The 27,442-nt window shown below is 39.9% G+C and overlaps 2 protein-coding genes and 1 long non-coding RNA gene across 4 annotated transcripts in view; 2 read left to right on the top strand and 1 right to left on the bottom strand.

The window, feature by feature from the left end:
* Positions 1-6,127: 6,127 nt before the first annotated feature.
* OCM2 (oncomodulin 2) lies at positions 6,128-8,980 on the top strand. The gene is made up of 4 exons (XM_063090682.1): positions 6,128-6,188; positions 6,772-6,904; positions 7,365-7,474; positions 8,955-8,980. Exons 1-4 carry the CDS (start codon positions 6,128-6,130, stop codon positions 8,978-8,980), a joined length of 330 nt encoding a protein of 109 aa, XP_062946752.1.
* Positions 8,981-12,159: 3,179 nt separating this feature from the next.
* LOC134373164 (uncharacterized) lies at positions 12,160-16,336 on the bottom strand. Its single transcript, XR_010022947.1, has 3 exons — positions 15,912-16,336; positions 14,368-14,490; positions 12,160-13,289 (listed from the first exon to the last, which is right to left on the bottom strand). It is a non-coding gene; the product is annotated as an uncharacterized LOC134373164 (long non-coding RNA).
* Positions 16,337-16,421: 85 nt separating this feature from the next.
* CCZ1 (CCZ1 homolog, vacuolar protein trafficking and biogenesis associated) overlaps positions 16,422-27,442 on the top strand; it is a 31,729-nt gene continuing 20,708 nt past the window's right edge. For both annotated transcript variants that reach the window (XM_063089786.1, XM_063089785.1), the window contains exons 1-10: positions 16,422-16,616; positions 17,539-17,636; positions 17,730-17,823; positions 18,108-18,185; positions 18,582-18,629; positions 19,208-19,291; positions 20,489-20,664; positions 25,689-25,770; positions 26,309-26,370; positions 26,667-26,778. In XM_063089786.1, the coding sequence (XP_062945856.1) occupies positions 16,503-16,616; positions 17,539-17,636; positions 17,730-17,823; positions 18,108-18,185; positions 18,582-18,629; positions 19,208-19,291; positions 20,489-20,664; positions 25,689-25,770; positions 26,309-26,370; positions 26,667-26,778 (948 nt within the window). In that variant the 5' untranslated portion in view covers positions 16,422-16,502. The remainder of the gene's footprint in view (positions 16,617-17,538; positions 17,637-17,729; positions 17,824-18,107; positions 18,186-18,581; positions 18,630-19,207; positions 19,292-20,488; positions 20,665-25,688; positions 25,771-26,308; positions 26,371-26,666; positions 26,779-27,442) is intronic.

The following is a 27,442-nucleotide window of genomic DNA, read 5'->3' as shown; positions in this document are numbered from 1 at the left end:
CTCTCCAAACCAATCACACAGGATGTCCCACTTCTAGTTAACCTGCCCCCAGCTTCCCCAGGCCAACAGCCTCTAATCAGGGCTCACCCGAAGCCTTCCCTTTTTTTCACTCTAAAGCTTCCCCACTCCTCGGCCTGCCTTTGAGTCTCTGCCAAACACAAGTGATGGTGGCCAACTCTCTTGCTATAGCAAGCTCTGAATAAGGAGCCTTTGCCTGTTCTCATTTAGGTGGTAGTCATTTATGTCCACACTAGGCACTGGGGATATCAGGGTGAACAGAAACAGACCCTGAACCTGCCCTCATGAGTCTCACTGTCAGTGGGCAAAGACACTATTCAAGCAACCACAAGTGGAAAAATGCAGCTGTGATTTTGCTGTAAGGGAGCAGGCACAATGGTTCCACAGCCCATGAAGTGGGAATCTGACCTAGTGTGGAGAGTCAGGGTGGGCTCCCTGGAAGAAGTGATGCCTGAACAGAGATATAAAGGATGCGTTTGAGACATCTGTGCAGAGAGGAAGAAGAAAGTATCCCAGGCAAAGAAAACAGTACATTCAAAGGGCCATGGTTGGAGAGAGGGTGACAAATTGAAAGGACTGCTGGGACTCGTGGATAGGAGGATGATGTGAGATGAGGCTGGAGAAGTCCGAAGGGGGCAGATCATGCAGAACCTTCAAGGCCATGGTGAAGACTTTTGTCTTTATTCTAAGAACATGTGGAAGCTAGTAATGAACTTGGGGGTTGGGTGTGGGAAGACAGGGGAGCCATCTGCTTGGTGTTATAGGTTGAACTGTGTACCCTAAAAAGTTATGTTGAAGTCCTAACCCCCAGGACTTCAGAATGTGACCTTATTTAGATATAGGGTCATCGCAGATGCAATTGGTTAAGATGAGGTCATACTGGCGTAGGGTGGACCCTCAATCCAATAAGAAGAGGACACAAAGGGAGCAGATGGCCATGTCACAACAGAGACAGAGATTGGAATGATATGGCTATAAGCCAAGGAACACCAAGGGTTGCCAGCAAACACCAAAGCTAGAAGAGGAACAGAAGGATCCTCCCTAGAGAATCCAGAGGGAGTGTGGCCCTGCCAACACCTTGATTTTGGATTTCTGGTCTCCAGAACTGTGAGATAATACATTTCTGTTTTTTTAAGCCACCCAATTTGTGGGACTTTGTTATGGCAGCCCAAGGAAATCAATACAACTGGGTTTTTAAAAGATCTGCCTGGCTAGATTGGAGGGGAGCCCAAGTAGATGAGGGCTGGCCAACGAGGAGCCCACTGTAGTTGTTCCCCAAAGAGATGCTGGTGGCTTGGGTTAGGATAGTGACAGTGGGACATGAAGAGAATGAGAAGTTGAGAGATATTGAGGAAGTGATGTCTGTTGAGAGAATATGGAAGCGGATCAGCTGGGCTCTTAACTAGAACATTGTACATTTTGGAAAGAGGGTCTCAGATGTGTTCAAGAGTTTTGTCCCCGGGCCGGCCCGTGGCTCACTCGGGAGAGTGCGGTGCTGATAACACCAAGGCCCCGGGTTCGGATCCCATATACGGATGGCCGGTTCGCTCACTGGCTGAGTGTGGTGCTAACAACACCAAGTCAAGGGTTAAGATCCCCTTACCGGTCATCTTTAAAAAAAAAAAAAAAAAAGAGTTTTGTCCCCAATAAGACAGCCAGGAGAGTTGTCAGAGCACTCCACTAACAGCAGGCGATCAATGTGTGGGCTCTGGGTAGAAGGAGTCTGAGGAATTAGAGGCACAGTGAGGGCACGGGACAGGTGGATCGATTGGGGACAGCACTAAACGCCTGAAACGGAAGTGTGGTCTGAGAGTCCAGGGCCACTGGCAGGAGCAAAGTCCAAATACAAAGCCCAACCGGGTCTGGCCAAGTTCCCTGTCTTGGGCTGTTATTCTTCCTTACTGTGCACATTGCTGATTGACCCCATCCCCTAATCATCCTCCTCCAGGAAGCCCCCTACTAATCAAGTGGAATGAAGACACCAGATGAAATCTTATTGCAATCCCAGGACAGAGGTGGGATTCAGCAGGGGCTCTGAGACTTCTCCAAATGTTTGCAGATCTGTGGTTGATCCTTGATCCTCAAAGGAACCCTAGGAAAATTGACAGAGCAGGTGCTTGCATTAATCCTGCTTCCTACAAGAGAAACTGAGGCCCAACGTCACACAGCTAGAAAAGGACAGAGTTGGGCCTCAAAATAAGGTCTTCTGCTTTCAAATCTTCCTTTGAATTGATTTCTTTGAATTCCTTTTGTTGGAGTGAGCAGGACTGAAGCCATGTTGGGACCTGAAACTGCATGGGCTTTAGAAAAAAAAAAAAAAGGATAGTTTTTTTTTTTTTTTTTTTTCTTAGCATGCATTTCTCTGAATTCCCTTTTTTTTCCATGGTTATTTGATATTTTGAACCTTGGTTATGGGTGAGAATGGCATTATTTACATAAATGTAAAGCTGTCTTCCAAATAGCCTGCTGACTTGCCTCGAGACACGTACTATCCAGACCCTGAGAAACGAAGCAAGACATCAATAAAGCTCTGCCGATTCCACCCCGAAGCAAATTAAAATCCTGCAGGACCCTCAGATAACATCAAGGATGTGAACAGAAGCCAGACAAGCCCTGATGAGAACTTGCACCTGGTCTCTTACACGTAGCCCCCACAGCTCATGTCTCCCCTTCCTGTCTTCCATTCCCTCAATCTCCTCCTTAAAAACCCTTTAGTAAATCCGAGTCTTGGAGAAAGCTTTAGTCTGACCATCTCCTTCAGGTTTATTGGGGAGAGGCTTAGCTTGATGTCTCCTCAGGTCTGAACAAATTTACCTTCCTATTTCACCAACAACTTGACTTTTGGGTCATTTGTTTCTGTTCTGGCCAGACTTGGGTTTGGTAACACTTTGAATTGCTTCCTTTGAATTGATTCAAATCAATTCTTTCCTGAATTGGTGGCCAAAATAATGAAGACTACTGAACCAACATTTTTTAAATTGTTGATATATATATAACATGTACATAATATACATTACCTAAGTATACATGATATGTATAACATAAAATACATATATAAACAGAACAGGAAATTTACCATGTTAATCGTTCTTAAGTGTACAATTCAATGACATTAAGTTCAGAATTTTTTCATCTTCCCAAAGTGAAACTCTGTCCCAATTAAACAACTTCCCATTCCCCTCCCCCAGCCCTTGGTAACCACCATTCTCTTTTCTGTCTTTATTAATTTGACTACTCTAGGGACCTCATATTAGTGCAATCATCAGTATTTGTTCTTTTGTGTGAATCAACATTTTGACCTTCAGATGACACACGATGGAATTCAAGACATAATCTTGGGTGCCTTGTTGATTCAGACAACATGTTTACTGGATCTCTATTATCTTTATTTTAATCAGAAAAACAGCATGAACATCTCAAGTATCTTGGTTAAACCCATATGCTATTTTCATTTAAATGGGCATCTTTGGGCCGAGCCCGTGGTGCACTCGGGAGAGTGTGGCGCTGGGAGCGTGGCGATGCTCCCGCCAAGGGTTCGGATCCTATATAAGAATGGCCGGTGCACTCCCTGGCTGAGTGCCGGTCATGGAAAAAGACAAAAAAAAAAAAAAAAAAAAAAATGGGCATCTTTTTTTAAAAAACATGTTTTTATCTCTATGGACACTTGCATGGAAAGAAAGGGCTCTGCTAGTTTCTATGGTAACTTAATGTCAGAAATCTAATTCAAAACTCTTGAGACTTACTTTCAGAAACTTTTTAAAGGGCTGGGCAAGTTGATGCTAGTTGGTAATGGTGTTTTCACGTTCTTTTTGTTGTTTTTATTTATTCATTCATCAAATAACTATTGAGCACCTAACTCTTGGTCAGGCCTATTCAAGGCATTGGGGAGTAAAAATGGGCAAGACAGGGATGGTGCTAATCTGAAGTCTGGTGATTTCAAAAATGTTAGAGGTCTCCCTGAGAGAAACTTTTCACTGATGACACTAGGGGTGGAGGTAGGGGAATATATTTGGGGGCAAACAGAAGATGACCATCCAGATTGTATTACCCAGGGAAGCGTCTGAGGGCCCCTTCTAGAGTTCTTGAATCATCTACTTCTAAGCCACCATAGGTTTCTGATTGCAACATGGGATCTATTTTTGCACTTTTAAGAAACTTGAGTCCAGCCTTAAAAAAGAAGAAAATTCTGTCATATGCTACGACATGGATAAACCTTGAGGACATTATGCTAAGTGAAATAAGCCAGCCACAAAAAGACAAATACTGCATTATTCCACTTATATGAGGGACCTAAAGTAGTCCTACTCTTAGAAATAGAAAGTAGAATGGTGATTACCAGGGGCTGGGGGGAAGGGGAGAAGGGGAGTTGTGGTTCAGTGGACGTAGAATTTCAGGTTCGCAAGCTGAAAACGTTATAGAGAATCTGTTGCACAAGAAAATGCATCTAGGAGCTGGCTGGTAAGCTCAGTTGGTTAGGGCATGGTGCAAATAACACCAAGGTTCAGGGTTTAATACCTGTACCAGTCAGCTACAGAAAAAAAAGAAAGAGAGAAAAAGAATGTGCATATAGTTAATAGCATTATACTGTATGTACACCTAAACATGGTTAAGATAGTACATTTTATGTTATGTATTTTTTACTATAGTAACAATAATAATATTAAAAGAGTCTAGCACAGCACTCGCCATATAAGAGCTCAATAAATGTTTCCTGAAAGTAAAAAAAACAAAAAGAAATTTGAGGTCTCAAGTCCTGGCCTCATGATATTTTTTTCTGCATAAAGGTACCGTTAGTTTTGGGGTTGGGAACAATAGTTTTCTTTCCACATTTGTGCCTTCTGAGTGTGTGCAACTTAAGATATAGCTTGGAAAGGTCAAAGTCAAGACTTTTGTAGGAAAATCACCTAACGAGGCCCATCTCCTTTGCTGAACGGGTCTTGAGTATCCACTTATTGACACTTACTTTGAGTATGTCTGCTTTGGATTGAGGTCAGACTTACATGAGCACAGTTCCAGAAGCTGAAAACAGACCTGCCTCAAACAACAGTCACTAACATCTGGGGAGCCTTTTCAGTTTACAGAGCACCCCTGTGTGTGTTTCTCTCATTTCAGCCACTGCCCCCTCCTTACCAGGCCTCTAGTATCTTCTCCACGCTTCACCAATGGGATTTGTTTGCAGAATTGAAACCTTAGCAAAGGTTTGTTGAGGTTTGTTTTTTGAAAATTGGCTGTTCCTACCCACATTCTCTTAAGATATAAATAGAAAAAAAAAAAAAAAAGAGGTTTAATTAGTAAGACAAGACATTTGAGCTACATCCACTTGATCCTTGAAAAGGAAATCTAAGAGGTTGTAACTATCACCTTTTCAGTCCTATAAAGGTAGGTCAGTCAGGCAGCAAAAGCACATTTGTTTTTCCTTCCTTCACCTCTTTTTCTTGACTCTTCCTGGGAGAAGACCTAAAACGGTGAGTAGCTGGTGGACCTACCAGACCCCAGGATCTTCTTCCCTTCAGGCATTCATATTAGGCTTGTCCATGCTGTGCTCAAATTTCTCTTTTCCCATGGCTTTGACACCTGGAAGGATTTTGATCTCTGATAGATGGGCTTTTCATTCATCTGATTCCCACCCTTCAGGACAGATAGCATGTCTTCCGCAGAAGGTCTACGAGCAGCCCAAGCTGTATCATTTCCTATGTGGAATTTGCAATGTTGCATCTCTCTGGCTGGGGTATAAAAATGCTAGTGCATTTGTAACAAGGTTTACTTTTGAATGCTTTGTAGCTGTTTATGTAAGTGATCGATTATGTAAATATAATTTTTATAAGAAAATTGAATTGAATAGTTCTTTAGGTGGTGTTTTTTATTTTGTCTTTGGAATATATTCAGGAGAGGGCACAGAGGTAAAAAGGACTGGGATCTTTTCAGTATCTGGTTTTTGTTTGGATATTCTGTCCCATCATTCAATACTATGACACCACGCTTACTGCATTTTTTAAATTCTAGACAAATATACAGTTTCAGCGGACCTAGGAGAGTGTATTCCCCTGGATGTGTGTGTTCCTGCTTGTCATTCACCACATCTCGTTTATTCTGTGTGACTAGGTGGAAAATGAGCATCACAGACGTGCTTAGCGCTGATGACATTGCAGCAGCCCTGCAGGAATGCCAAGGTAAAGTGGGAAGGGAGGCAGGTATGCATTTTCCTCCCATATTTGCACCTCCGGCAAAGCAACAGAAATACAAATGTGAACTTCACTGAAAAATGCATGGAACCAGAGAATCAAACTGCTATTAATTAGATAACTAAAATTATAGAGAAATGGGATCTGAGCATGTGATTACATTTCTATAAAATGAAAGAAACTTACTAAAAGTGAAAAAAAAAAAAAAGAACTCGATGAATGCCATTTAGCCTTCTTGAATCCAATGCTTACATTTCCTCCTCACCAATTAGACCAATGATGTTGATAGCCTGTAAAGGGGGTGGGGGCAGGGGGAGACACAGAGGAGAGGAGGAGAGAGAAGAGGGAGACAGACTAAATCAAGTGGAGAGGGAAAGCTGGGGAAGAGAGGGCAGGTGATGATATCACAGAGCCATCAGTCTTGGCCCAGTCAAAATCTTAGACCAGTTGAGCATCCCTGTAGATCAGGGATATTATGGAAGTATTTTTAATAACCTGTGTTTCATCACCTTGGCCCAAATATAGAATGTGATCCAATGAGTGTCAGAATAATCCATTCTCTGTTCTTCAGACCCAGATACTTTTGAACCCCAAAAATTCTTCCAGACATCAGGCCTCTCCAAGATGTCAGCCAGTCAGGTGAAGGATGTTTTTCGATTCATAGACAATGACCAGAGTGGATACCTGGATGAAGAAGAGCTTAAGTAAGCTTTGTCCTGAGCCTGTCTGGCAACCCTGCCATTGCTGGGTGGGGCTGGGGTGCAGTAGGGGCCAGTTTGCTCAATATTTCTTCAATGACCAGCCTTGGTGTTGGTTATTTGGCCGAGCCTCATTACAGTAAAGAACATGAGTCAGTTGGCCACGCATCTATCCATGCAAAGCACTAAACATGGGCACTGAAGATTATACGTACAAAGATTCACTAGTTTAAAGGCTTTCCTTTGACAAACAGACTTAACAAAACTCTTTAAAAACTTTAGAAACAAAATGTCCACCATTGGTTTCAACAGCAAAGCAGGTCTTTGCTTGCCAAGACCTTGACTGATTATTGCAACTGCTGGAAACAGATGGTTTGTGTAAAGAAAATAAAAAGGGGTGGGGGTAAACACAGAGATACAGGCAGGGTCTTTCAGAAAATTCCCATCAATCTTTATTATCCTGCAGGTTTTTCCTCCAGAAGTTTGAGAGTGGTGCTAGAGAACTGACCGAGTCAGAAACCAAGTCCTTGATGGCCGCTGCAGATAATGATGGAGATGGAAAAATTGGAGCAGATGGTATGTCCACACCTGTACACAGCATTAACACTTTAGCCCAGGGAGCTTCCATCGGGGCTTGGGCTGTGAGATCAGACAGATGTGGGTTAAAATCCCCATTTCTTAACCTTACTGAGCTCCAGTCTTCTCACCTGTAAAATGGGACTAAAGTGAGGATGCGGATGTTGTGCGTAAAAACCCTGACATGATGCCTGGAATGTACCATAGAAGCTGGTCCCGCTGGTCATTGTCTATCAACTAGAGAATATCCTTCACCTGATTAAGGGACTAGTTAGCTGCCTGGCCAGTTATTTGCAAGATGCTCTAACACACCTTGAAAATAATGCAAGGAATTTCCACCAGTGCGATTTGAACCCCTCTGAATAAGGGAAAGATTGACATTCTCAAGTGTGTCTCATACCAAAGAGTCTATTGGCTTGTGTAGGGGGCTTCTTAGCTTTCAATGGTTTAAACAAATATGCTTTATTGGACATTAGCCCACCAAATGGACAATATTAAACAGAGAACAAATAAGTCAACCACTATTTATGGAGTCCTCTATGTGCAGAGCCCTAGATTCAAATTTTAGCATAATAGCACAGCTGTAGGATTATTTTCACTTGATTTTGTCATGTTGCTTACATGCTTTTCAGCTACTTTGTGCCTGCCAACTCAGGAGAACATATGGTGGTCCTTCTGGTGGCGATAATTTGAAATTTAAAAATGCTACCTTGGATCCTTATTTTTAAAACCTATTCAAAATGATACCAGCACAGCTTACTACACAGGAGTTAATGTAGCTTCTATAGATAGCTCTGAAAAATAGCTTAGGCAAGGGAAGATCGATTTATTTTAACAAAACCATGAAAGACTTCCAAACAGACAAAGCTTACCCATAAATATATAAAGCCAAACTCCAGTTTTCAATTTCAACCTGTAGCCTTCTTATCTTATAATTATTATTACTTTTCTTTTAGTAATATAAACTTTTGGGGGTAAGGTTTAGGGTTCAATAGAGGAGAATTAGTTCAAAATATCACCCTATTAAATATTTCCTAAAAATGCAATACAGCTACAGAAAAGAGGAAGAAAACCTCTCATTTCTGTCTTAAATTGACCAGATAATTTAAACCAGTGTTTAAAACTTCACACTTTTTATTCTGCACCCAAAAAGTTAAATGTTCACAGATTATATACTGAATTCATTGATTGTCAGAGAGAAATGATTGGGTTGACAGGCTCTAATACAAGCTTTGCTCTGTTGCAAAGCTGAAGATGTTCATGAGAGATTGTGCAGAGAGATGGGGCACTGTAGGCTCCTTTGATCTATAGTCGTTAACACCCAGATTTTTTCTTCCTTTTGTGCCCCCTGAGGGGGTCATGCCCATCACCTGACAATTGGCTTCCTTTCCTTCCTTCTTCAGAATTCTCACTGGCCACAGCATGTCTGTGAAGTAGGGATCCCTTTCCACTGACCCTGTTCTCACTTCTTCTGTTCTAGAATTCCAGGAAATGGTGCATTCTTAAAGGCGCCAGTCTATGGAGAAAAGAGAGGAAGGGACAATCATCTGGAAGGCCTCCAAAGCCCCGGGAATGGGAAACTCCACATCCTACCCATAACTTATTTAATTCCCCCTGAAAGGCTTCTGCAATGTGCTCGTTGTTTTAGTGAGGTGATAAAACAGTCATTCGTGACTTTTTGGTGGTGGGTATGCCCTGATGACTTCTGTAAGGTTCTCCGCAGGCAATGCCTTTTAAAATCACCCAATAAAGACACATTTCTCATCATCTGCTGATGTGTGGGTGTGTTTTTTTCTCAGCAAGATAAAGGGATGAAAGCAAGCTGAGGACTGAGGGCTTTTCAAAAGATTTCCAGTCCCATCAGGCGCAGAGCAAGCCCCTGGTGGTGTGCATAAGCAAACAGGGAAACCAGGTTTTGGGTTTTGTTTTTAAAGTCACAAATAAATGGCATTGTCATGCTGGGATTTTTTTTTTTACTTCAAAATTAATATGAAGAGATTTTAGCCAGTACAAAACCACTCTTACTGATGTGTTTTCTGCTACTGGGTGTTAGATTGCCCTAAGAGATTTAAGTAAAAGCAAGCAGTACTAAACAGAACAAAGTGTGTGGCCATCATGGGCTATAAAGCGCAGGAGCCCTGCTGTGCTGGTTTAGCACAAACAAATCCATTTCCAAGTTTTTTTTTTCTCAGAAAACAAGCTTTCAGAGACTTGTCTGCTCTCACCCAACTTGCTGCCACCTCTCTCTTGTCTTTCTCAGCCACTGTTTTCCTGGCTCTTATGTGATACCACCTGAGCTGATTACACCTAGAATTGCCTTAACATTTGAGGCTAGCCTCAGGGGTCCTGTTACAAGCTTGTCATTAGGGTTGGGCAGTATCAAGCCAGGAAATTCTCATTAGGCTAGTTTCCAGGTGGCACATGAACGCTATTCTCTGGCCGACCCTGAGAGCTGAGGACTCCTGGGAGTAACTGAGGATTCTCCTGTTTAAAACTTCACACTTTTTACTCTGCACCCAAGCTCACCATGTCCTGGGGCTCTACCAGCTTGCTTCCATCACACAAAACAGCGGAGCGACTTTTGAGTCTCTGGTTTTTGAAGGGTCATGTTAAAAGCAGTTTTTCAAAGTGTAGGACACATATTAGAAGGGGGCCTCAAGATAACTTTACGGGGGATATGGATCAACATTTTAAATTTTAATAGCCATGTCTTTATTTTAATGTGCATTAGAAAAAAAAAAAAACTAGCACAAATGTGATTTCAGTATGACTGCTTAGAACAAGACTAAAGGGGTATCAGGATTTTTGAAAGTGTATCAATTTGACGAATATCAAGTAATGTTAGATATGGTATCTAGATTGACAAAACCCATAAAGGTAGTTTTCAAATGAATCAAAATTGGGAGATACAGCTTTAAAATGAAGAACTCTTTGAGGAGAGTCAAAGAATAAAACTGTCTAATTTCACAGCAGTCCCTCTTGTCCCCTGTCCCCGCACACACCTGCACTCCCGTTTTCTACCTTTCTGGCAGGAATCAGGCTAGTTCCTCTCCACTACCAGCTTCCCTAGGTGTGTGAAAATGCCTCCCAGATGCATTTGTGAATTCCTCAAGATGTAGACAGGAAGAGAACCTTCCTTGCCCATTCATACCAATGACCTAAGATCCTTGATTCTTAAAACAATCCTCATTCTGCCTTCACCGCCACACCATCCACTGGTATTCTGATCCTTTGTTTTCATTTCACTCATTAGCCCTCCCCAGCTAAGGGTTATCCCAACGACAGTTCTAAAGAGGGACACTCTAAATCAAAGTGACTCCGTAGCACTTGTTCTGTGGGGCTTCTGGCCCCTATGTGAGCCTCAGAGAAACAATGTGGCTTGTGATGTTTTTAAAATAACAGTTGTGAGCTTTGAATTGACCAGGCGCTCCATCACTCATTGCAGCAGCAAAGACAACCTCACCCTAATCTAAGTGGAGATAGTGGATCTCTCTGATTTCTTTTCTGTTGATCAGGAAACGATGTAAATAGGAATAATGACTGGAGGCATTATATGGAGAGCCCAGGGGACATGTGTCATTGAGTCTTACTAATGTTCTAACTGGTGTTCTTGAGAAAAATGCTTAGATGTATGAGAGTACTTCAAAGAGTTCATGGAAAAATGGAATTAAAAGATAATATGAATCTTCCCATGAACTTTTCAAAGACCCATCATATAAGGGATAAGTAGCCACAGATTTTCCATAGGTGGAATTATGGTCAGTTATTCATGAATTTTGTTCGTTCTACAGTTCCAATGGACAAATTGGTTTTGTTCATTTCAAATACATTACTTTTTCATTCTTCCAACCTTGCATTAGGAAATTAATTTCAGGGTCTCTGTCAATAGACAATAAGTAGCAATCAAAACGAGCCATGTCTATATTTAACACCCAAAAAGTAAGAGATGGTATGCTTAAATAAAACACAATAATCTTATCTTTACTCATACCAATTTTTAATTATGTTGTTTGGATTTTGGGTGTGTTCTTGGGGGATTCATTCTACTCCCAAATGCAGGTAACAATTCTTTGGGGATTCAAGCATATTTGTTAATACACTCTAAGTTTAAATTTTGTAAAAGTATTAGCATTTCCAAATTTTGATGGTAAGTATAATTTGAAAACAAAAAAGTTTTCAAAAATTAACCTGAGTTTAGTCTTTATATAAATTTCAAACAAAGCAATTCATTTTAAAATGGATCCTATTCAGAAAAAAAGATTGAAAAGATATACAGCAAAATGTTAACAGTAGTTATCTCCAGCTGGGAAGATTACAGAACAATTAGATAAGACTAGAACCTTTTAAAAAAGTGGAGCAGAGTATAACTAGAGAAAGTGAAGAACAGAGATGTATACTTTACCTAATTATTGTCACTAAGCCAAAGTAGGTATAAATTCTGATTTTAAAAAACTTTCATGCCAAGGATGTGTCTCACTCTCAAATTTAATGAAAGCCCTGAATACCGTTCTGTTCCTGAATTCTCTCCCTATTTTTTGGACTCATTTGTATTTTTACATACTGAGAAAAAATTTTTAAATATACCCAGAAATCAAATCAAAACTAGAAAAACTTTAAAGAAAATCATAACAATACAGCAAAGGATTAATAAGCATATAAACAACTTTATTTTTGTGTCTGCCTTCTCTATTTTTACCTAATTTGCAGATGACTGCTGACCTACCTCAAGACGGCATGTTCTCAGCACCGGAATGATATATTTTGACTTTAAAATGAAGGCTTAGATTGCAACACAGGTTGCAGAGCTGAAAAACCAAGGTCCTTTTATTTTTCCTAATTGCTTATAAAATAGGACTGCAACAGTGGCTTTGATTTAGTTTATTTTTATTACAATTTTGGCTTATAGTTTGGTAGAGTAGTTCATAATTCAGTGCAATGTGATCTCAAAGCTAGCTTTGTGGTTGTGCTTAAATGTTGAGACTAATAAGAATTACTAAAATACTTCAAACATTATTTAATCTTTTGCTTCAGCACCTGCACATTATGAAATATTGATAGGATTTTAAAAATACATAGGTTTTCAAAGTAGTTCTTTCAAGCTCAAAAGCGAAGTGTAGCAAAGCAATATAGATGGGAGATACAGTACTTGTCTATTTGTTCAGGTTTACAAGCTACATAGTTAATTCTGTGTAACGACTGCGGTTTAATTTTATGTAATGAGTACTCAGGAATCCAATTTCAAGCAAAAACCTATCTTATATCTCTTCTGCTAATGTTAAGGTATGGTATTACTTTGCAAACACTTAAGAAGACAGATGAAATTGGAATCACCAGGATAGTTTCCACCTGGTCTGTTAATTTATTCACTGGAAAGACTATTCATTTACATAATGTTTTCACTGGTTTCAAAAAGTCAACTTTTTTGGTAGGCGCGTCGATTCTGATATTTTTTTCCTTGGGGTTTCTACAATGAAGTAAATGGATTTACACCGTGAATTATTTTTAAATCATGAAGTATTTCACACATACAGATGAGAATACAGAGCAGCATAAACACTTGTGAACGTACCAACTCACTTTATCAAATCTTGGCATTACTTGTGTAGTGAATTTGTCACGTGTCAACTTGCTTAGGCTGTAGGTATCCAGTTAGGGTAGGCCACGAGATATATTGCCTGAGACTGGGCGAATGGCCTGAAGCAGCAGCCATAGTATTTTCCACTTGGGAGGTCAGCGCTGGTGGCCGCATTCACTGCCCCACCTCCTTGGTGTGGGATGCTCCTTTAGCTTCTCAGCTCCAGGTATGTGTTGCTCTCTGTGACAAAGGACACCAAATTTTCCTGGAGGACCCCCTCATCATCAGAGTTGAAAGCAGTGAGAGACTGACACGGGTTCCAGTCTGTCATTAGTTCCAGTTTGTCCTCACTCTCCCCAACTTTACATCCATCTCCCCTTCCCAACTTCTTGCTCTGAGAACGTCAGGTTTCAGCATGCGATATGAAGGCAGCAGCCCTCCAGAGGCTGTTTCACCAGCTCTCACAAGTGCATAACACATGTAATTTTTTACATATATGATTACATAATTGCATACTATCTGTAATTAACATCTAAAAATTACATCATTTATATATAAGTATATTTTTTCTAGTGGTTCTGCTTCTCCAATTGAATCTTAATAGAACTGCTTCCATTTTTGAATAAAAAGAATCACACATTTTTAAAGATCCTTTACAGGTGATTATAGGAGGAGATGGAGATCGAGGACAATTTTAACTGCAGGAGATGTACCCTCATGATGAAGGTCACCACTGAATGACACAGTCTCTGGACTCCAAATCAACAGAGAAGAACGGTTACTTGACTCACTGGTCTGTTATTTCTGCCAGCAAAGTGGGATAAAGTGGCCCTTTGTTTAGATGGTCTTAGAGGTGTATATTGCATCCAAACCTCTGCCCAGCAGCTTCCTCTTGGAGTTCAGTGAGAACTCACTAGAATGTCAGATAAGCCTGTGTGGCCTGAGCTCTGTCTGCATGACGTGTGGCAGCCAGAACTTTGAAGAAGAAAAGCCCATCTCTGATGACCATTTCTCCACCCTCCCTGTTCCCCACCTCCTTAATTCATTCATTCATTGAGGCAGGCACTGTGTTAAACAATGGGAAAAAGATGACTCTGACAGAGTCCTACCATTGGGAAACTCACTTTTCTTGCTAGGGAGGAGACAGACATACAGTATGTGACAACTTGTCCAGAACCACTCACCCTGGAACTGTGACTTTCTACTTGGAATTGTGCTGCCTTTCCATCACAAAAATGGGCCTGTCCTACAACTCATTCCCTTGGAATTTTGAGTTCACAAATTCTGTGTGCAAAAAATCTTTTATTTCTTCACTGACCTTTATTTGAATCTCCATTGTGCTGGATGTCAGAATAGTAATTCAGGATTGGGTCAAGAAATTTGGTCTTCTTTTCTCCCTTCTTTCCATAGGTTGGGAGTAGGAAGCTGGAGTACCAAGGTCCTGGATGAGAAAGGAGTATGCTCAGTCCATAGTGACCACTGAGTCATCCTCATTCCTTTCTAGTCTAGTGGTCTTGAGTAGCCACAGCTACCTCCTTTTCGTCCTGACCTTGAGGCCTCTCAGGCCTGGATTTCTCTGAATTACTGCTATGCACAAGTAAAACATTTGCCTGTTTCCTGCACCAAGTAGGGGCTTACTGCCTAGACACCTGTGGCCATGGCTACTCTACTATTGCTGCATTATGCCTGACACAGAGGGGAACTCAACAAGACTTGCCACCTCCCTCAGTTCCACACGGAAGCAAGACACACATCCTCTCTACTCAGATCTCTAAACCTACCCGGGTATCTATCATCACTACTCTCCCACCTCGTACCCATGCACACCCTAGGACTGTGCTGGGAGAGGAGGATGAATCAATGTCTAAGCTATCTTGCTTCCTTGGCTTTGGAAACTTGGAAGCATTTTCTCTGATTTCTGGCTGTTTTGTTTTGTTTTTGTATCATCTCTCTCTGTAACGATTAATGCAACGAATTGTATGGGGAACAGGAAGAAGCAAAGCATACAGGGAAATAGAGGCATCCTTGGAAAAATCATAACGAATTCTTGAAAATGTTAATCCCACACATTTATATAATACTTTGTACTTCACAAAGGGCTCTCGTTTTCATCATCTAATGTAATATTTGCAATAACACTGTAAGGCAGTTATCTCATTTTTATAGAGGAGGAAATTGAGGTTAAATGAAGTCGAGTGACTGGTGAAAGGGCATACAACTGATAAATGGCAAAACCAGAACTCAAATGCAGGTTTCCCAACCTAAGTACAGGGATCTTCCTTTACTTTTCCAGACGCATTTGCTCTGAGACAGAGAAGAAATCTTTAACCCTGAGTTTTCAAACTATGTTCCCCGGAGACCCAGGGTTTTGTGTCTGAGTTTTTTTTGGGTAACTCCTGGAAAAGGCCAGAAGAAGGTACTCTTAGGCCTCAATCTACCACGGGGGCCCTCACTCAACCATTGTAGCTCTGTGTCTATTTTATATATTAGAAGTCCCCATAAGACTTTCTGGGAAACGAAAGATGTGTGTGGGAGTGGAGGGAGTTCTATTACCTTAAATTTTTTTGAAAGTTACTGCTTTATTGCCAAAACATGTATTTCTAATGAAAGAATTTCATGCACTAGAGAAAGCTAGTTGGGAAAGTCAAGAGCAAGGAATGGTAGCAGTCATTTGTTGAATAATGATTAAGTGCCAGGCACTTGACGTACACTCATCGTCCCGTTTAATTTTTAAAGTGAAATTCCCACTAGGCAAGAATTTACTATTAGTCATTTTATAAATAAGCGACAGAGACCGGAGAGAGGCTAGGGGATCGGTCCAAGGTCTCACGCTTAGTGAATGGCAGAACTCGGGATACGTACCCAGATCTGTCTCATATCCAAATTCCCACGCATCGCCTCCCCAAACACGAAGGTCCATTCTGCCAGATTGGATAAGGGAGATGGTCCTGTTTCTAAACTTAATCTGTGACAGACGAGGCAACCTAAACTCTAGGTCTTCTTGAGTTCGGCCAAGCGGTGTGGTTGACCCAGCGGCCACCTGGGTCTCCGGAACAGGGAATCTGTAGAGGATGCAAATGGGGCAGTCGCCCAGCTGAACACACGTCCGCCCCTAAATGGGTTTCTTTCCAAAGAGCGGCTTCATTTGCGCCTTCACACTCCCTTCTACCAAAACCTGTGCCCGTTTCATTTTTTTTAAAACTCCCAGCCCGCGCCCTTAGTCACGACAGAAATCCGGGAGTCAACAACAAAAAAGAAACTTCACTGCCCAAGAAACCTTCCGGAACGAGACCACCCGGCGGGCCACAAGAGGACGCTGCGCTACGGGTTCTTTTTCCGGGGCGGTGGCGACCGCTTCCGGGGCGGCGGCGAGCGAGGCGGAAGTGCGGTTCCATCACGCCTGCTGTCTCTGGGCTGGCCGAGGGAGGCTCCCGAGGCGGGGGCCGGGCCGGGATGGCGGCAGCGGCAGCGGGGACCGGGACCTGGGCGGCCCAGGAGAAGCAGTTCCCACCGGCGCTGCTGAGCTTCTTCATCTACAACCCGCGCTTCGGGCCGCGCGAGGGAGAAGTAAGCGGAGGAGGCAGCACGCGGGCGTCAGCCGGCGGGCGAGGAGGGACCGAGGGGCGGGAGGGTGGCCGGCTGGCGACGGTGCCTGGGAGCCACGGGGGTGCGTCGGGGAGGCGGCCCCTGTCATTCTGCCCACCGAGCCGGCTTTGTGCCAGGTGTGCGACCGGGCCGGGGAATACGGCGGGACTTTGACAACGCAGGTGAGGACTCTTTCAGGTCCTGGATCGATGCCTATTTGAATAAAGGTTCGTCAGGTTGATTACTCCACACAGGTTGAGTCTCTGCGTCAATTCTGGGAAGTTAAAATTGAACTCGTCTTTGTTTTTGGAAATCCCCGCCTAGAAGAGGTGGTGGACGGCAGCTCTAAAACAATGCAAGCTTGGAGGATCCTCCGAAAGTTATTTTCCGCATTAATAAATAAATTGCAGGCGGTTTTGCTTGTTGGTTTTGTTTTTAGGAAGTGGAGACGGTGACTTTCTCAAAGGATGTTCGGAGCTATGTTTTGTTGCCGGCAAATCACAGTCCTTTTAAAGACTGTCAGTCCGAATGCCTGTGAACCGGCTGGATTTAATTTGCGGGGAGCTGTATGTAGTCTCTGCACGTGAGCGGAGACTTATTTCTTACCAGCGTTAGTATATTACAAATCAGTGCGAGGAAAGACATCTAGAGACAGGGTTTTCATAAAAATTATCTGGTGCCACGTCACGTGAAATGTGACTTACTGAATATCTCAATTGCTTTTCAGGTTGGTGAGCGGTATTTGCGCAGTAATAAGATAATTCCTGTTTTTCTAAAAACGGTTTTTGTTTGTTTTGCCATTAGCATGTATGACACAGACGTCGACATTAAACTTAGCATTTTCAACAACTAAGATGAAGAAATATTTATATTAATGTTGTGCTTCCGTTTCTTCATCCTTTAGGAGGAAAATAAAATTTTGTTTTATCATCCAAATGAAGTAGAAAAGAATGAAAAAATTAGAAATGTTGGATTATGTGAAGCTATTGTACAGTTCACAAGGTAATGCCTTTAAACGCGCTTTTGTAGAGCTCAGTGAATTCTTAAAACTTACACTGGAGAATTGTTCCAAACATATTCTTTTAACCTTTTTAGGACCTTTAGTCCATCAAAACCTGCAAAATCTTTACATACACAGAAGAATAGACAGTTCTTCAACGAACCAGAAGAAAATTTCTGGATGGTCATGGTATTTACATATACAGTATATCTTTCTGAAGTTGTATAGTACTGTTATGGGTGATCTTTACTGTTAGGAATTTAGAAAAGTCCTCTGGCTATTGCATCAAAGTAAAATGACAATAAAGTCGGTCGCAGTTTGAAAATCAAATTCCTATTCGGTATATTTGTTCTTGTGGCTGTTTTAGCTTGTGTTTCTGGTATTGTAGCATTTTCAAAATTTTAAAATTAAGGCAAAATTAAAAACATGTATAATCAAATCACTGTGTAATTTCAGTGTATCAAACCTTGTAGGTTGTTCGGAATCCAATAATCGAAAAACAAAGTAAAGATGGAAAACCAATTGTTGAATACCAAGAGGAGGAGTTATTGGTAATGTCATTTTTTTTAATTTCATATTTTTAGGAAAAAATGTATTATTGAATATATTGAGTGACTTGGTCAGAATTAAACTAGGTGGCTTTTGCAGAAGTTTCTCAAAGTGCATAGCAAAGTTTTATGTTTATTATTTACATTAGCACAACCTTTTAAAAATGCAGTCTGTTTCACTGATACCCTTTCTTGATCATCTGTTTTAATGTCCTCCTAAAATTAGTCCTACTGGTTCATAAAGTTGAATTTAAATACCTGTGATTTTCAACACACAACTTTTGTGAGACCAAGTTTATAAGCATTATATTGCTTTGCCAAGAGTCAGTGTACCTTTACTACACACAGTAGATATTTTCTCCTAGAATTGAGATCTATGCTATGTTTTCTTGTTTACAGGACAAGGTTTATAGTTCAGTGCTACAACAGTGCTACAGCATGTACAAGGTAAGCACATTCTTTTTGAACTGAAAGTGTAACCAGTTACCCCTGTTTACAGGCTTGGGGGCTTATAAATAATTCTATAAATCACTGTGAAGTGACTGTGTCTTTTTTTAGGGGAGAACATAATGGGGCCTTTCAAACAGGTAGTGAGGTTTATGCCTACATTTTTATTTAGCCCTCTTCTGTCTTTTCAGCATTGTACTAGGAGTGTATCCTTATTAGTAAACAAGTCAGTCCATGTTCTCAAGGAACATACAGACTAAAGATATTTTTATGATTTAAAGAGTTTGGTATTATTTATGTAAACTGAAACTTAGGCGTGCATTGAAATTTTTTTAAAAATGTCTAGAACAATTAGGCAGTTTCAGGAAAATGACTATCACTTAACAGTTTATTAATTTTTGTAACTTATTTTATAATTCAAGCTTTTTCATGTAAATGTTTTCTATATTTAAAAGGAATGGGAGATTTAATGAGCTGAATTAATTAGTCTAAAAGGAAAAAGAAGAACTTGTTGTACTGAGAAATTGAGGGGCATAGGAAATTGATTTTTTTTCCCTACAATCTTTTTACACCATTAGCTTTTTAATGGTACATTTCTGAAAGCTATGGAAGATGGTGGTGTCAAGCTCCTAAAAGAAAGATTGGAGAAATTCTTCCATCGGGTAAGTATTTTGCATTTTATTTATAACTTTAATAGTATTCAAATAGATATTTAGAAAAATATAGATGCAGAGGTTTGTTTCTTCCTTCTATACAAAAGCCCCAACCCTTGAAAGTGGCAAAGAGCCTGGGATGTACTGTGGCAAACCCAGACCAGTGAGGAAACTCAGGAGGTTTGCACCGTGGAAGCTGTCTTCCAATCTTTTATGTAGGAGCAGAGCATCTTGCCTTTGCTCAGGACTCCTTAAAGCATCATCTTTTGGCTTCATCTTTGTTCTGCCTGCATCTGTCCATGTGGGCTTACTCAAAAGTGATCTTACTGTGTGGTGGATTGGTTGATTAGCAAAATTTAAACAATTACTGGAGTTGTATGTTCTTATGGATTGGTTCTTTTCACCGAATAGGCATAATCTATATTGACTCAAGGAAAAGTTTTTGGTTGTGACACAGACTTTATCACTTTAGTGGGTATTAGTGTTATTTGTTCCAAGTGATAATGTCCCTAGATAGTTGCCCTTCTTCTCTTTTATTGTAATTGAATTTTGCGTATCTCACCCTACCTCTATCAAATTCAGTTTATCTTGAAAAAGTAATTTCCAATTTATTTTCTCCCTAAAATATCTTTGATATCTATCTTTGAATTCAATTCTTCTCTCTAAAACACCTTTGATGCCTGTTTTTGGATTTTTTTGTTTTTATGAATTACTTTTCTTTCTTGTTTGTTTCTCCACTTTAATGACCGTAATTATTCACTCTCATACCATCTCCTGTTTCCTGTTCTTGTCCTCATTACTCTCCTACCTGTCAACAGATGAGTACAACTGTTCTGACCACATATCCTTTAGATGTGATTTTGGTATAAGATAGCTCTGTCTGTTTATGGTATTATTGCATGGATCCATAATGAGGTTAATCTATTTTCAGGAGCACTAATATAAGGAATTGAATTCTTTAAAAGAGATAAAACACAATACCAATTAAACATTAACTAGATATGTTTAAACTTGGTATTTTGAAATTGATACTGATTTCAAACCCAGCTGCCCATGGGTCAACTGTGGTCTTATCATTGTGCTGTTTGCCAGTATATAATTGTACCATAAATATTATCCTGACATTAGCTTAATTATTATCACTTGTCAAAGAGTACTATATTCTACATTCTGTTTGTAAATTTTATGCCTTATTTTTTCCTACAGTATTTACAAACCCTGCATTTGCAGTCATGCGACCTACTTGACATTTTTGGTGGAATCAGCTTCTTTCCATTGGATAAAATGACTTATTTGAAAATCCAGTCCTTTATTAATAGAATGGAGGAAAGCCTGAATATAGTCAAATACACTGCGTTTCTTTATAATGATCAACTTATCTGGTAGGTACACCCTGAGGTATGGCATGTGAAAGAAGAAGGTCTTACAATAATAACAGCAGTGACTGGATTGATAGCAGATTGTCAGATGGGAACTAATAGCAGGGTGGATGGGTTGGAAGTATCTTTGTAGATATTGTCAAAATAAAGCAGCTATTATTTAAAACAAAACTAGGGTAATTTCAGTTGAAATTACCAAGCAGGAGAGTTTAAAACTGGTTCCATGAAAAGTAGAGAAAATCTTCCCATCAGGTAAGGTTTAGAAATCCTATTTTTATTTTGGTCTTTTTCCAAAAGCATCTTCAAAGTAAATGTGGAAAGCATAATTTTTAATGCTTTCTTTTGAAGAAGCTAGATTTTTAAAAATATCCAAGAAATCAAAGTGTTATAAAGTAGGAAATTACCCACTGTCATCAAACTATGTTTGTGTCCTATAGTAGGAACAAAAACATCATTTCTTTGAAGAAAATGTCAGTGCTCAAGGAAAATGCTCTCTCTAAGACTAATCTCTGTGGAAACCATGTGAATAAGCATAAGACTGTGGAGCAGTTGTGACCCCAAAGAGTTGTGTGGTAACGAGGCTGTTTACTTGTGGCCCAGGGTGGACTGAGGTGAGCTGCTGAGGCTCAGCAGGGAGCAGCCAGCTAGAAACTTTCCAGCAGCTGCTCTGGGGCCCTCAGTTTTTATATTTCTTAAATATAAAACCTTTCTTAAATTAAGGATGTGGCCATATTTTAGCACTAAAAACTGAGTTTGACTAATAGAAAAGGCAAAATTAGTTCCCCTGAAACCTGTTCCCTCCCTTGGCAAAATCATATAGCTCTATTTTAGGAAGAGAAACAGGATAATCTAAAGAAATTGGAATCTATTAGTAAACACCTTGGTAGGTTTCCATATGGACTTTGTTATCTCCTATGGAGACAACATGTTTCAAATGAAAACATCTACTTTTTAATTTTAATAAATTATTAAAAGCAACTTTATACTGCATTAACTGACCCTGCTCTAGTTGCTTTCTATGATATTCATGCTTTGTTAGCAAAATGAAACTTCTTAATGCTGCTCTGAAAGGTAGGATGTGGAAGGATGGTTGTGCTTCTACAGCATTAGGTTTGCAGAGGGAGTGGCCCCTCCATAAGTGAAAATTACAGTAGGCGCTTGGAAGATTACACCCATCCGTGGTCCTAGGGAGATAAAGCATGATGGACCAGGGTTCAGCAGCAGTAGCCCATGGTCTTGTCCCTCCCCGCTGAAAAGGATAGCTCAGATTCTGATCTCTGGGACACAACACAAGCCCTGACATGGGTACAAATTCTGGGAGTGAAGGAAGGGTAAAGGCCTAGAGCAAGAGGGTCCTCCTTGAGATCAGCTTGTGCTGAGAGGCCCTGCTGGGTTGGGCTCTGGGAGCCTGAATACACCAGGCTACCTGTTGCCCAGCTCCAAGGGATTCATTTGGCATTGTTGTCTTTGTGAATGGCATCTCCTGGAGTTGAGCAGTGCACAGCTCTGGTGGCTGCACAGAGCTGCTCTGTGGACCCATCCAGTATGCTAAAAGGGAAAGGTTGGTCTCAAGAAGTAGTGACAAGAAGGAGCTTCAAGAAAAATAGTACGTTTTGACAGGCAATTGCTTGTTCCAAAGCTGGTATATTAAAATACCAAGAAAGCATTTTATACTTCACGAGCAGAGTATGACCTGACACATGGTAGGTGCTCAGTAAATGTTAATGATCAGCTCAAAGCAATGATTGGTAGAAAAAATCTTATGGTTCTGGATGGGTTATTTTGGCAATGGCCAATGCTAGGGTTAGATATTTTACTGCTGCTGGTAGGAGGTTGTCAGTTGACTTTCTTATCCAGAGTTTTTGACCTGTTTTTTGAGAAGTTTTGCTTTTTAGTGTATTGATTTATTTTTCAGGAATTAATACTTTTATGAATAAATGTCTTAGATATTTGATTTATTCAAAGTTGACCATACTCTTTGCTCTAGTTAGGTTATTTTCAATATTATGACAGTAACATAGTCTGTATTTTAAACTGAACCGATCTTGATATAAAGGATTCTGCCTTGAATGATAGCCACCTTATTCTTGGTAGTGCTTCTGCTAAAAGAAACTCAAATAACTTGGTGTCTCCACCAGAAACATAGTTGGGGTGACAAATGAAAGTCCATTTAGCATTGAAGTCAAAACAGGGCACAGAGTTATATATAAAACAAACACAAAAATCAGTCTTGATAAAGTAGTAGCATCCTAGGCACACAGATGAATCAGTTGAGGTTTAAGCTGAAGAAAAAAAAATTTTTTTTAAAGAAAAAAATCATTAAATAACCACTTGAGAGACTCGGAGAATATCTTTATCTCTGAGCATGAGAGGGTTATTTCCTGTTTGAATTGAGCCATTGATAGAGTCCTTAATTATTTGGGCCTGTCAGTGCAGGGTTTTGTTTGCTTTGTGTATTTGTTTGTTTATTTGTGCTAAGGAGCTCTTCTGTTTGTTTTTTTTTTAACTTTTTATTTTGAGATCATTGACGATTCATACGTACTTGTAAGAAATGTTCTCCAGTGATAAGCTCTTGCATAACTATAAGACAATATTGCTTCATTTATTTCTATAAGGGAGAGGGCTTAGGAATGGGGGCTGACAGGTACTGGAGAGAGAGTTGCAATGGTCAGAGCTAATGGTCACTTTAAGATGAGAGAAGCCCTCTCCATACAAAAAGTGGGAATCTGCTGACTTGGTGTTCTGTGTTCTGAACAGCTGGCTGCAACTTCACTCAACTTTTTTCTCTTTTAACATTTTTTTTATTGAATCATAATTGATTATACATATTTTGGGGGTTTCAATGTCGACATATGTTGATCAAATCAATATTATTAGCATATGTATTATTACAAATCATATTTATTCTTTATGCCCCTTATCCAATCTCTCCCCATCCTCTGCTCCCTTCCCCCTCCCACCTCTGATAACCCTAGGTTTCTTCTCTTATTCTGAAAGAGTAACAGTTACTCTGTTGATTTCTTGCCTAAATGATCTGTCCAGTGTTGAGAGAGGTGTGTTCAGGCCCCCCAGTATTAACATAGAGCAGATGCTTCTATCACTCTGGAATGGGCTTTGTGGAGAGAGACATCCTCTTTTCTTTGGTCTCCGCTGGTTACTCTCCTTGTGGCAATGCACTCAAGTGGCTGGAGGGCCATCTGCAGGATAGTTGTGGCATCTAGCTGCTTTTGTGGCAGCCATGGCTATTGTGGTGGCCGTGGTGGGCCACCCACATGGAAATGGTGTTTTTGGGGTGCTCCTTGTCTGGTTGCGGGAGGAGGGGTCGGCCCCATGGCCTCTTTTAACATTTTAAAACAATCACCCAAGTATTTAATGCCAAACAGGTCTTAAGTGAAAAAATAAAAAAGCCGTAAGCACATTACACATAGTAACCAGTCCAGAAATGTCTTCACTTCCTTTTATAAGTTTAATACTCAGTGTCCTCTAGTCTAGAACAGCACTGAGTATAATGAATATAAGGAAAGCCACGTATACAACTTTAAATTTTCTAGTAGCCACATTAATTAAAGTAAAAAAAGACTAATGAGACTAATTTTAATAAAGTGTATTAAATATTATTTCAACACAGAAATAGTATTAAAAAATTAATGAGCTATTTTTCAATGTGCTGTCTTCAAAATCCAGTGTGTATTTTACATTCATTTTGACCAACCACATTTCAAGTGCTGAATAGCCAAATGTGCCTAGTAGCTGCTTACTGGAAGTACAGCCGTAGAAGATAAATTGCCTACCACATTAGTTCTTTATATACTGTCTTCTACTTATCATCTCCCCCACTCCCTCATATTTCTTATTTATGCTGTAAAAAGAAAATAACATCCAGAACCTGTTTTGTTTTTGTGTTCCCCTTTCTTTTCTCTTATCTCTATTTTCACAAAAGAAAAAAGTTGGTAACTTTCTAAATGTTTGATTTGGAAATCCAGTCTGCCTAGTTGCCTGTGTGATAATTCCAGAGTTGGTGTCATTGTAAGACAAGTATTAAAGGTTTTGAACCAATTTCTTTTGGCCTCTCCTTTGGACCCAGAACTTTTCTTTCTACTTGGCAGAAAACAAAGCAAACCTGCTTTAGGGTGTAGGGCTCTCATATAATTTTAGTTGTACACAAGGCTTATGAAAATTGAACCTTGAAAGAAGAAAGGTAGTATCAGAAGAGGAAAAGGTAAGACATAAAAGTGGATGAGTCTCAGGAAGTGGGCAGCATTTATTCACGGTACTGGCCAGAACTTTTACTAACATATGACCTCACTGGGAAGATAGAGCCTCTGGAGTATGTATGAAGGCCTATTTTATACACATATTCTTCCAGGTTTTTCAATTATCTTAAACAGAAAAACCCTACTTACAGATTCATTGTCTATCTCCTTTCCTAAAAAAGATTTCAAAGAATCTAATGCCTGCTACTTTCTCAGCGTTTTTTCACGTGTTCCTTATTCCTGCCTCATTTCAGATGAGATGGTTTGCCTGAAAGTTTGTTTCTTACTCTTCCTCCTTTTTGTCTACACTGAAATCCAGAGAAGTAAAATCCACATATATTCTTGAGGCCTAGGATCAAGTTCCCAGGCTGTAGTGTACCAGTATTTTCCCAGGGGGTTAGGGGAGAGAATTCGGCATTACCGTATAACCCAGGAAGCTGAGAGACATCTGCTCCTGAAATGGAGCAGTGTGGTTTTTAAGGCTCCCTAAATAATCCTATATGGAATTCAACCAGAGAATCAGATCTTGCGTTGTGACTGTTTATTTAAAATAGCATATAAAATATAAGATTGCATAGTAGTGGCCTTAAGCAGGTCAGGATAAAGTTCAGCTAGTGCCAGCACTCAAGTTAAACTCATTTCCTTCTTGGATTTCCCAGACAGGGGTGGGCTTCATGATGTAATGTAAAAGAAAAGAGGAGCTTTACCACAGAGCAATGGAAAGACAGATGACCAATTCCAAACTTTTAACACAGTGCTTTTCTGATGTTTCAGGAGTGGATTAGAACAAGATGATATGAGAATTTTATACAAATACCTCACCACCTCTCTCTTTCCAAGGCATATCGAACCTGAGGTATGATTGGGTGCCGTAGATAGGCATACTTACACACATTTGGGGAGACAGGGGAAGGGGGTGGAGTAAGATGGTATGTGGGGCATTTCTGATCTATGTTTTATGTTAGTAATGTAACATTTAGTGATATTTATTTAGTTGAATATCAGTTAGCACAGAAAATCCCATACGTCACATCTTCTCCAGTTTGTTATGGTCAGATATGTGTTTTTAAGAAGAGCAATTCGTTGAGTGGAGGAAAAACTGAGTTTTAGGCAGGGTTCTGGGAACTTTGAAAATGCCAGGGATGTGAAACTTCTTGAGTGCCAACATGATGCTCAAAGGAAGTGCTCATTGGAGCATTTTGGATTTTCGATTTCAGATTAAGGATGCTCAACCAGTTAAGTATTCTGCAAAGATTATGAAATCTGAAACAGTTCTGGTCCCAAGCATTTGGGATAAGGGATACTCAACCTGTAGTACATATGAATGCTGTTTTTCAGAGCTTTGAACGTAAATAATCTAATAAGTCACTTCTCAATATTAAATTTGTTTGCAGTTGGCCGGAAGAGATTCTCCAATAAGGGCAGAAATGCCAGGAAATCTTCAACACTACGGAAGGTAGGACTTTTGTTCTTTGATTTACAATATTGGGTTTTATTATCTTTTTTGGTAAAAATAAAATTAGGAACATTGAATTACCTTTGTGCTATTTTATTGACAATAATTAACAAAGGAAATTCTATTGTTTCCAATAAATTAAAATGATTACTTTATCATATTCTGATGTGGTATTTTCCAAATTGCATTTAGCTTCAAAAAAAATGATGTGTATTAAGTAGGAATGTATTCTGTTTATATATTCCTGTTTATAATTTACCCAATTGAATTGAGTCATCTCTGTGCTTACTTTTAAGATTTCTTACTGGACCCTTGAACCTTAATGATCCAGAAGCAAAATGCAGATTCCCCAAAATTTTTGTAAATACAGATGACACTTATGAAGAGCTCCATTTAATTGTTTATAAGGTAACAACTTTTTCCCGCTGGTGTTACAGATTAATACTAAAGTAAATCTTTCTTGCATGTGTACATGAGTACGTATGCAAACCTCTTAAATGTTTCCTTGGAAAAGATGTTGTAAATTCTAATTATTGTAAAATTTAAAATGGGTGCTCTTCTGGAGTAGTAAGTTTATTTTCAGCTCCTTTTAAACAATTTTGTTATTAATGAAAGAATAACTGTCTAAAGCTATGATTCACAAAAGCTTGGAGTCCTGCATACTCACACATCAAAGGCTCTCAAAAGTTGGTACTGCCTGTTAGTTAAATGCCTTGTGGATGTGAGCTGTGGCTACACTTCATTGAATTATGATTTTGCTCTGATTTTAAAGCTGTGGACTTCCTAATTCTGTAAGGATACTATTTAATTTCTGTCATGATATTATCTTGTAAGGATATGTATTTATGTTTGAGGTTTTTTTTTAAGGCAGTTTAAGAAAGAAGACTGAGTACGTGTTTATATTCTTACCCACCTGAGACTACAATTAAGTTTTAATTCATAAAGTTTTAGAAATGATGCCATAGGAGAACAGGAAGGAAATGAACATCGAAGTGTTACTGGGCACACAGGTCAGGCTGCTTGCCCCAGACAAAAATAAACAACCCAAAAGTCAAATGTTGGTGAACATGGA

Source organism: Cynocephalus volans, chromosome 3, assembly GCF_027409185.1.
Source record: "Cynocephalus volans isolate mCynVol1 chromosome 3, mCynVol1.pri, whole genome shotgun sequence".
Lineage (NCBI taxonomy): Eukaryota > Metazoa > Chordata > Mammalia > Dermoptera > Cynocephalidae > Cynocephalus > Cynocephalus volans.
This window is presented reverse-complemented; position numbering and strand designations above follow the sequence as displayed.

Excerpts from the sequence above, each read along its gene's own strand:
- OCM2 (XM_063090682.1), top strand. The coding sequence starts at position 6,128 with ATGAGCATCACAGACGTGCTTAGCGCTGATGACATTGCAGCAGCCCTG. Across the intron at positions 6,189-6,771 it reads AGCCCTGCAGGAATGCCAAG|ACCCAGATACTTTTGAACCC; the intron begins GTAAAGTGGGAA and ends TCTGTTCTTCAG. Across the intron at positions 6,905-7,364 it reads CTGGATGAAGAAGAGCTTAA|GTTTTTCCTCCAGAAGTTTG; the intron begins GTAAGCTTTGTC and ends ATTATCCTGCAG.